The 11,016-nt window shown below is 39.0% G+C and overlaps 1 protein-coding gene across 1 annotated transcript in view; it reads right to left on the reverse strand.

The window, feature by feature from the left end:
* Positions 1 to 9,345, reverse strand: part of itchb (itchy E3 ubiquitin protein ligase b) — a 29,331-nt gene extending 19,986 nt beyond the window's left edge. Inside the window, exons 1-7 of the mRNA XM_077579631.1 lie at positions 9,220 to 9,345; positions 6,871 to 6,968; positions 6,458 to 6,599; positions 5,734 to 5,858; positions 4,775 to 4,909; positions 3,835 to 3,880; positions 3,565 to 3,746 (exon numbers count right to left, since the gene is read on the reverse strand). Of these exons, the coding sequence (XP_077435757.1) occupies positions 3,565 to 3,746; positions 3,835 to 3,880; positions 4,775 to 4,909; positions 5,734 to 5,858; positions 6,458 to 6,599; positions 6,871 to 6,940 (700 nt within the window). The 5' untranslated portion in view covers positions 6,941 to 6,968; positions 9,220 to 9,345. The remainder of the gene's footprint in view (positions 1 to 3,564; positions 3,747 to 3,834; positions 3,881 to 4,774; positions 4,910 to 5,733; positions 5,859 to 6,457; positions 6,600 to 6,870; positions 6,969 to 9,219) is intronic.
* Positions 9,346 to 11,016: the final 1,671 nt, after the last annotated feature.

Below are 11,016 nucleotides of genomic sequence, written 5' to 3' on the forward strand. Positions count from 1 at the left end.
GTTATGTATCGTATATTAATCAAACTGCTATGTCAAGATATCAACAAATTACAAATTGTAAAGCTGCAAAGTAAAATAGGTTTAAAAATAGATGATGAAGCAACAATGAAAGCAACAAGGAAGTGGAACAAAGTATGTATTCACAAGGCTTCATCTCCCATAGCAGTTTAAGAAAAATACATTTCCGTATGAATATTTATAGTGCTAACATGACTAATAATTATAGAGACAGGCATTTCAGGCTAGTACATGATTATACAGAACAGGTCAGATACCTTTAGTGCATAATGCATGATGTTAGCACAGCAGGCATGCCATCAGAATGCCTCTGTCACGATAACTCATTTCATCCTGCATCAAGGATGAATTATTTTTTCTTTGGCAACTTGTGAAACTTATTTCCATTCCACTGACTGAAGATGAAGACTTGTACGTTAGCTTGGGTAGTTGACAATTGGTTAGCTCCTGTATATTGCATGCTTGTCATGGAAGAGTATTACTTGAGTGTACAGTAGATTTAGAAAAGCACTAGCGTCATGATTTTATTGAACCTTTTCACTGTACATTGTTGACCTAGTAAAAAAAGAAAAAAACTAAAAGGACAGACTGTGTAATGAGGGTTAAGCATAAAAAGCATTACAAATTTCTGCCAACTTTTGTTTCTTCCTTAGCATGTGCTAAGGAAAAAAAGAAAGAAAGAATTCCTAATCTGGATGAAGTGTGATACATGAATGGTTAAAACAACGAATGGCGTAGCGGCTATGAATTTTGCATAGTACTGTTTGGTTGTGCTGTGTTTTAACATAAGATTGCATCATTCCTGGTTGATTGAATTTTTGTAATTATTTTATTTTAAAGTGCCTCTGTTGTCAAGATGGTCCACTAACTACTAAATGTATTTTTTTGCTCAAGAAAATGACATTTACAATCATTTTCAACATCATCAATCCATTTTGGCGCAATCTTTACATGCTTAAAAGACTTAACTTGTACAGTGTTCGAAAACTGCAATCAATCATCACCAAAATTTGTGGGCAGCTCTACTTATGCCCACTTAAGCCTTTGCATGCACTCACTAAAAGAGAATGAAGAAATGAGCGGCTTACCTCCAAGTGGCTATCGCATCAGCTGTATTAATTCTTTAGTAATAATAATGAGATACATATTAAGCTTGTCAAGTCACCCAAAGGACGACCGTAGCTCCTTGGTATCCCTACTGTACAGTGCTTGGTGGTCAGCTGTGAAATAGGATCCATTGGATACACATGCACTGGCGTTATTCACTACACACGGCTTGTTGGCCGGCCACAGCCATGAGGCTGTTGTGAGTTACAAAGCACCAGCCTGGAGGTTGAGACGTCGTCCATTTACAGTGGTGTTGTCTGTCCCAGTTGCTGCCAAACTCGCTGCTCAGATCGCTTCATATAAAACAAAGCTTAAGATCCCTAAAGGTCCAAAAATCATGACCAATGTTAACGAAAATGAATATGCGCTTCTCTACGCAGGCCCATTTAAAACTCGAACGAAATATTTTGGATTTTATGAACGTGAAGCCTTTTACTCACAGGAGCACTAATAGAGAGAAAGCTTAACTCATTCACTCCCGGCCATTTTCACTGAAGAAATCCCCTTCGCTCCCGTTCCGTTTTACTGGATTTTGACTGATTTTGCAAGGCCCACAGTATATTGTGTTCTATTGCTATAAAAAACATAGCCTGGCAAGCCACACCCACTTTCTTCAAAAAGAACAGGACAGGCGGCCATAGACAGCGATTCGGCTCCGTCCGAAAACAGGACGGCCCAATCAAATGTATATATTTGTAGGACGTTGTCTTCGTGAGGAACGCCACTCTTCAGTCATCAAGTTTTCCTCGCAACGACGACGTCATTCACTATTGTCTCTCTTCGACATGTTCATCATAACAAAAGTTCATCTCAATACTTTATTATATACCTTTTGTTGGCAATTACATCAATCAAATATTTTCTGTAAGTCTTCACAAGGTTTTCACACATCGTTTGCTGGTATTTTGGCCCATTCCTCCATGCAGATCTCCTCTAGAGCAGTGATGTTTTGGGGCTGTCGCTGGGCTACTTTCAACTCCCTCCAAAGATGTTCTAGGGGGTTGAGTTCTGGAGACTGGCTAGGCCACTCAAGGACCTTGACACGCTTCTTACAAAGCCACTCCTTCGTTACCGGGCAGTGTGTTTGGGATCATTATCATGCTGATAGACCCAGCCATGTTTCATCTTCAATTCCCTTGCTGATGGAAGGAGGTTTTCACTCAAATCTGATGATACATGGCCTCATTCATTCTTTCCTTCACATAGAGCAGTCGTCTTGGTCGGTTTGCAGGAAAACAGCCCCAAAGCATGATGTTGCCACCCCCATGCTTAACAGTAGGTATGGTGTTCTTAGGATGCAACTCAGCATTCTTTCTCCTCCCAAAATGACAAGTGGAGTTTTTACCAAAAAATTCTATTTTGGTTTCATCTGACCATATGCCATTCTCCCAGTCCTCATCTGGATCATCCAAATGCTCTCTAGCAAGCTTCAGACGGGCCTGGACATGTACTGGCTTAAGCAGGAGGGCATGACTGGCACTGCAGGATTTGAGTCCCTCCCACAGTTGATTTCTTCACACCAAGCTACTTACCTATTGCAGATTCAGCCTTCCCAGCCTGGTGCAGGTTTATAATTTTGTTTCTGGTGTCCTTTGACAGCTCTTTGGTTTTGGCCATAGTGGAGAGTGTGACTGTTTGAGGTTGTGGATAGTTGTCTTTTATATTGATAATGAGTTCAAATAGGTGTCATTAATACAGGTAAAGAGTTGAGGACAGACGAGCCTCTTACAGAAGAAGTTAGAGGTCTGAGAGTCAGACATCTTGCTTGTTTTGTAGGTGACTAAATACTTATTTTCCACCATGATTTGCAAATAAATTCCTTAAAAATCAGACAATGTGATTTTCTGGATTTTTAAAAATCATTTTCTCTCTCTCAGTGGAGGTATACCTATGATGAAAATTACAGGCCTCATCTTTTTAAGTAGGAGAACTTGCACAATTGGTGCCTGACTAAATACTTTTTTGCCCCACTGTAGAACATATTTATACATTTTGGGGAGCAAATGAGTTACTGTCCATGAAATCTAAAATATTGGGGGCGATCATTTTGATAGTTTCAGAGGTTGAAGTGGGCATGAGTAGAGATGTGTAGAGAAATGTTGGTAACGATTAATTGCAGTTTTCGGACATTAGACGATGTGAAGCTTTTTTACACCACAGATGGTGGAGACAGTCGTTTGCGGGTGTCTCGTTGACTGCAGTGCAACGGGGGTGAAGTTCGTAGCCCTCGTACCAAGAAAATCTCTGCATTAAGAGGCGTCCGATAGCCGAGCCTGAGAAGCCACACGGTTCTTAGTGGCAACACCGCAAATGAAGCGAGAAAGAAGGCAACGTTCCGGACGGGGACCACCATCCATCATCCGCCCCCGTTCAGTGTCGGTGGCTTTTATACAAAACGGTTAAGTGAAAAAGCCACTAAAAACTTGATAAATAACAGACCTGGTGACGAGGTGGGTCTGCAAGGGGTTGGAGGGGGTGGTCTGGAGGGTCTGGGTGGCCGCAAAGGCCGCACACTCCCTGCTGACACCAGGGGAGAACCAGAGGCGGTCCCTGACCTTCGTCCCCGGGGAGATGAGCGTTGCTCAACGCTGTCCACAGCAGGGGAACTGTCTCGGCTGTGTCTATGAGTTCAGGGGATAATGAAAGTCTAAATGAAACTGAAACTTGATGTGTGGAACTCACAACTAAAGAGTGAAGCATTCTCCATACCTTGGTGTTTGTTCTCCATTAGAACGGGATTCTCCATTTGATAGATCTGAAGAGAAGTAAATGTATTATGGAAAATGAAATGATGAACATACAAATACATTAAATTCCAATCCACTTAAATCTAATAAATTCACATATTGGCCATTTTTTTAGTTGTAGTGTCTCGAAGACTAGTATTAGTAGTCTTTTGGCTTCTCACATTTGGTGTGCAAAGATGTCAAAGCAAACCATAGACGGGTATTGCAGTTAGAATGCTAGAAAACCGTCAGAAGCAGCCCTGATTGTGTGTTTTTTTCCACCTGCAAAGACGACTATCCATACATGTTTTACACTGATTTTTCTCACTAGGATTGCAGGTGTACTGGAGCCTATCCCATCTTACTAAAAAGCGGGGTACACACTGCATGATATTAGCGTCAAAATAAATGTGCATGCCCCGCTGACCAAACGCATTCAATAATTCACAACCATAAATGAATACAGTATTTACAAATGTTAAGACATGATAAATGCACACGTATAAAAAAAATAAAATAAACACATGTATTTGTGAATCTGAAAAGCATGTGAAAATCGTGTAACTTGAGAAATTTCAACTCATAATTATCCGGTATGCAAAGAAGGGGGAAAGGGGTGCAGTGTCTTACAGTTAAAAGATAACTCTTCAACACATAAAATAATACCTGACCAAGGTATAAATATTTGACCGTCAATAAATTCAAAAAGCTTTGAAGGAAATAAGGACAGAATATATGTAATAATAATATGTACCGTATCTTCCTTAGCAAGCATTAACTGCACTTCTCTACACATTCTATACATTCTAACTTGTAACCTGCCTTTTGTTTTGTTTTTTTATTTCAGAGTCGCAGTAACGTTTCAGCCTTCGCAATTCCCCAAGCAAACGTTCATGTTCTCGGTGACCACCCCACCGACTCACTCTGATGGTCGACTTCAGCCTTGGCGAACATTTCGGGGTCAACTGTCATGCCGTCCAGGCAGACAGACAAGTCTCCCACCACGTCCTTGTGGTCTCGGTCTGTACACAGCTGTATGGTCTGCACCACGTCAGAGACTAGTTGAAGGTGATCAGAGAAATACATCAGATAGGCTGGACGCCAGTTGTTACAGTATATACAATGTTCCCTTGCTACTTCGCAGTTCTGTTATTGTAGAATTTCAATGGAGACCGTAACTTCATCTATGGCAGTTTCACCAAGCAATTTTGAGGGTTTTGTTGCCATTTTTTCTTCATTCCCTAGTCAGACCAGACAAAAATGTCAGTTATTTATTAGGGGAAATTTGTTTGACAAAAACCTAGATGCTGAACATTAGAGAGCTCGTAACCCCCAAAATAGGAGTAGATGCCTTAAAAAAAAAAGAAAAAGAAAAAGTCAACCTCTACTTTACGGAAAGTCATCTATTTTGTGGGGCTCTGAACCTATCGCCCGCGAAAAGTGAGGGAACACTGTATTCCAAATAAAATCCTATGCATCATTTTTAACTAAATCAGGGGTGTCAAACATACGGCCCGCATCAGACCCGCAAAGGGATTTAATGCGGCCCACACATATGACAAGGATTGACAAACTTCATTAACTGTGCCACACAATGCATTCTAGGAACAATATATACAGTATGCAAAACGGGTAGCTACAACACGTCTGGAATTAATACAGGCAAAGTGTTGCTGCGTTCCATTTGCATTTGTGTTATTTTTTGGAACAATATAATTACAGTTGAGCCCCGTAATGTAGGGCTAACCCACAAATAGCTAAAATATGCGTATAATTGACGCCAATTGTTTTTAAGTTATATAACATGATTTTACCGAGTTTGACGCCCCTGAACTAAATCAACCAGGAGGTGCTGTGGGAACCAATTACAGCACACACTCACTTTTCATGTTGTTGGACTTAAGCGTGGCACTGATGTCCAATTTGGCTATGCCGAGCAGGATGTCAGACTTGAGGGTTTGGTGGCTCCACACTCGAAACACCAGTTTGCTGAAGGGAGTCACAATCCTGTCAAAAACAAATCGACAAAAGATATTCCTGCTGAGTTTCTCAATAGAAATTTCATCATCATCATCAAAACTCTGCCATAGTTACTTATGCTATTTAGTTATACAGTTACAACCACGGTAACCATTCAAAAGAGTCACAAGGATATAATGTAATATTGAACTACTTGTATAAACAGTATGTTGAGCCAATATATATTTCTTGCAGGTCACACTTCAACAAAAAGGTGTTCTATCGTTGTTAAGGCTGCACCTTTAAATTAGCAATTTTGCAAGTAAAAAGCGCTTGTTACTCTCCAACCCACCAGCCACGGTAGCTTGTGTGAGCAGCAAAACCTTTGTGTTTTTCTGAAAGCAAACAATGGTGTTGAGAACCAATTGAGGGTGCTGACATAAGCAAGTAAATAGCTCATGTTATAATCCCCTATATTTTGTACAAAAAAGAATATGCTTTTAGACACACGTGGACTCAGGTCCCACGACATTTTTTGTAGAGTGACATATTGAGATGAAACACCGTATATAATATCCATGGAACGCAACAAAATAAAGCCTTCCTCTGAACATACATCAATCAGCTATCATCCTTCCTTAACTTACACTGTGAGTGGCTGTTTCCATTTGGGACTGTGGGTGTTGTTGCATTTCTCTGTTTTCCTGGACTGACCATCAACAGTAACTTCCACATAAGGACTGGGACCAAACCAGTTCTTCTTGTTCTCTTTCAGTTTTGCTGATAGCACTGAAACAAGAAGACGGAGAGAATGGGGCAGCCAGAAGATCGTTCAAGACAAGATAATTCGGTCACCAAGAAACTGGTAACGCACAAAAAGATTGTTGGGACGTGTTTACATTTAGGACTCAATGAGCTTTGGAATGCATGACTTGGCAGTTGGCTCACTCACACGTTCATAAAGTCATGTTGAGAAACATTTTTAAAGACTCATTCCTTACCATTTAGGACTATATGGTAAGACATACAAACAAACAAATAAAAACCATACTCAACTTACCAGTAATTTGTAGCTGTGCCTTCATAGGGTAACCGTTGGCACTGCCTGCCTTAGTGACTTCACTTGCCATGACATAGAGCTGGGATGAAGCCTGCAGCCTAGACAACAAACCAGTTTCACATTGGTGCAACTTTGGAGGGCAAAGGTGATCAAGTGGAGCATTGGTTGTTTTTATTCAGACTAAACAAAACTAAACAGTGAGGGTGGTCCTGGCTAGTCCACAAATATTGTACACCGCTGAATTACGTGATCTAGAATGCCTTGGCATTGGATGAAATGTTAATCTTCTGTAAAGAGGACATGGTAAACATTTTGATTTCGCAGGGGATGGGGACCGGGACCAATGCGAATAGTGAAAATCCACGTATGGTATAATGGACATCCATTGAAATGTACTGGGGATTTGTTTTCTCAAGCCTAAAAAAATCTTCACAAAAAAAACAAAACACTGATAAACATTCAATATACATTTTACATTAAAAGGGGGGAGGAAGGGGGATGGGGGAAAATAGGGGGACCATATTTTTAAACATTGAAAAAAAAATGTGAAAAAAATATCTGTGAATATGAGAATCTTTAGTTGCTGAACCAATAGTATCCGGGAGTTGGCTGTATTCAAACAGCTTGAGTGCCGGCACGCACCACCAAAATTACACAACCAAGGAAGTCTTTTCAGAGCTACTCAATTTCTGAAAATTTTGTCTGTGCGCGAGTTGTTAAGAAATTTACAGAATTGAGACTTTACATGGCTAATTTAGACAGGGTTCTACATTAACTGTAGCCCGGGACCACAACATGACTGCATCAGGCCGACAAATGTTCAATGGCACGGGCCCGACCAAGTAGGTGCAATTTTATGAATAAATACGATTAAAACACACTCTTGCTTTTTTTTTATATATATATATATATATATTTTAAGTTGTATCCACTGATATTGATCACTCATCATTGATCATCCTTCCATAAGGAATGGCTTGAGATGTACAGAATAAGTAATATTTTCTTAAAGATTCAAATAAAGACACTACATATGAAATAATCATTGAAACTTGCGTATTTATCATGAATATAATGGCAGTTTTGGCAGGGCCATCACAACAGGGTACAACAGCTCATAGATAAACTTGCAATTCAGTTACACAACTAAGTCAATAATTTATTGCAATTGCTCACTTTGACACCTCATATGTTATCCGTGTTTACATGACAGCATTGCTACATATTAAACTCCAATTACATGTTTTTAAACAAGATTTTAACGACCATAACAATTTCAATAACCGCTTCATATATATATATATATATATATATATATATATATATATATATATATATATATATATATATATATATATATATATAAATATATATATATATATATATAAATATAAAATAGTGAAAAAAAGAGTCTTACATTATTTAGCTTGGAGTTCTTTGTGGACAGTTTGTACAGAAAAACGCCTCTCTCCTCCCGTCAAATACGAAATCAGATTACATTCTCACAGTATGCTAGATTGAATTTTCTCAAACAGGACAAAACAGGGAATTTAGACAAAACAAGATAACAGATAGGTTAAGGTCAAGTTATATTGAGTTTAACATTATTGAAAAATGCATCTACACATCTATAACTAAATTCAGAATGGTTAAAATATAAAATAAAGAATTAAAAATGTTAACACTATTATAAGTATTGCCTAACTTAATCTAACCTACACTTATGCACCCGAGTGACTATCGTTAAACTAAACTCGTTCTACTGGTGGTTTCGGTTTATCAGCGCTCTCTTATTAGTCAAACGAAAGTCGTTTATCAACAAATATCAAATGTGTGTTATTAATCGTCAGTTTAATTTTAATCAATCAACTAGAAAGTACAGTACAGGCAAAGTTAGTGTTAAGTGTGCTAACAATGCTCGCATTCAGATATAAATAACACCATGCTACTTGTCAAAATAAAACGTATCGATTGTAATTCATCTTTGTCAGATCTGTGGCGTGCTGCGGTACCAAGCTTATTTTAGTCTGCCATAAAACACAATCTTGTCCAACTAGCATTGTACAAGGAGCTAACGCCGTGTTGAGGCTCGGCTCGTTACTTCGAGGAGCGGTGAGAAAGTGGACTGATAAACACCGTGTGAGAATATTTACTCCTCTGGTATGCTGGCCAAGCCGCTGAAAACACGTTGAACGTCAGCTGCCGCTCAGCCTGCCACCACCACCACAGCCCAGCTAGCTGCTAGCCTGCTAGCTCGTGCCACCATCATGGCAGAAATACCAAAGTCCACGGCAGTGTAAGGCTACATTGCAATCGTGAACTCACTGGCTACTGGTTTTGCTTTCTTACCCGTACTCCTGGAGAGACTCGGGAAACGAACTGACAGCGTTGTAGAAATATCCCAGCCCTTGTTCGGCAGGTTGTTTTGGTGAGCGGGTTCACTTCACGGAAGCTGAAACTTCGACCATCTTCCAAAACTCACGTCACGTGACTAGCACTTTAGGCGGAGCATGCGCCTTTAACGATGTGATTGGACGCTGGTAGTCGCGAGCGGCCTAGAAACAGAAATTAAGATAATGCAGGGGGGGGGGGGGGGTGGTCTTCATGTTATTTTAAAATCTGTTCTCTGCTACTGTTGCTCCCACTGCTTCCAATAGCTTTCGTTTGAGTTTTAGTGCTTGCACTCAAACAGAGTTTGCCTGTGTCATACGAAGAAAGCGAAGAAATACTTCAGTATCAACATCAGGCACCTGCGGTTTTTGTCTATCGATTTTCATATTCCCATTTTCATTGCTTTATTGATTCAAATATTATTTTTGCAACTATCACAGAAAGCAATTGGCAAAAAGTATGACCCAAAAGCATGAGCAAAAGTATTGTAATTACAGGGGGAACGACTGGTAAAAGTACTGTAGATTTGCTGATTCAGTTTCTGTAATTAAAGATTAAGTTCACTTTTTACCAGATTTTATATAATACATCTTTCACCCCTCAAATTGATGGTGTCATGGGAGATAAATGTGATGGAGACTTTACGATCGAAGAATTAGACACAGCGGCCTCGCACAAAAACTAGACAAATCTCCAGGTCCAGATGGTTTAACTGCACATTTTTACAAACACTTCTGGTCTTCACTCAGGGAAATTATTTTTGAGGTATTTAAGGAAACAATCTCTAACTTGTTGTTGCCGGCTACCATGAAACAAGGCATTATCACACTTATCCCAAAGCCTGGTAAAGATAAAACAATTCTAGATAATTATCGTCCAATCACACTTCTGAACAATGATAACAAAATGCTCACGTATATATACACTCACAGATTAAACCTAAATCCTAAATCATGTTATAAGTGAAAATCAATCCGGATTTATGAATAACAGATCTATACAAAATAAAATCTGGTTAGTTTTGTTGGATTACAATCATCTAAATGTGGATGATGTGTTTATTCTATTCCTGGACTTCTACAAAGCATTCAATTCTTTAGAACACCAATTTATGTTTAAAGTCTTACAACTGTTTGGTTTTGGCCCAAAATTCTGTAGCATTAACAAATGCTTTTATGATAACACAACCAGCTAGCATTATCTCATGGTACCTCTCCTCGTTTCACTATCAACACAGGAGTTAAACAAAGTTGTAAAATCTCTCCCGTTTTGTTCATTCTCGCAGTTGAAACTTTAGCAATATTTGTTAAAAATTCCAATTTGGACAAAGTTAAATATTTTTCATGAACAGATAATCATTAGCCAATTGGCTGATGACACCACAATTAAAAATAAATAAATATAGAATCAGTCCATAAGGCTCAAGAACTCACCAAGACCTTCTCAAAAGCATCAGGGTTGAATCTTAGTTACAGTAAGTGTGAATTATTGGCCATACATGATTGCAGTCTAACCGATGCGTTTAGCATTCCAATTAAATCCTCTACAAAATTATCTTGGAATACATATGATCAAAAATACACAGATTAGTGAAAACCTGAACATTGAAAAAAAAATTAAGAATGCAAATCTAAATTAAATATGTGGCTTCAAAGAGACCTGACAATCTTTGGCAGAATTTACTTAATTTACCAAGATGGAGTCCTTGGCTCGTTGTATTGACCCCGCATACTCACTGGCAATACCTAATCAATT

This window comes from Vanacampus margaritifer, chromosome 1, assembly GCF_051991255.1.
Source record: "Vanacampus margaritifer isolate UIUO_Vmar chromosome 1, RoL_Vmar_1.0, whole genome shotgun sequence".
Taxonomy (NCBI): Eukaryota; Metazoa; Chordata; class Actinopteri; order Syngnathiformes; family Syngnathidae; genus Vanacampus; species Vanacampus margaritifer.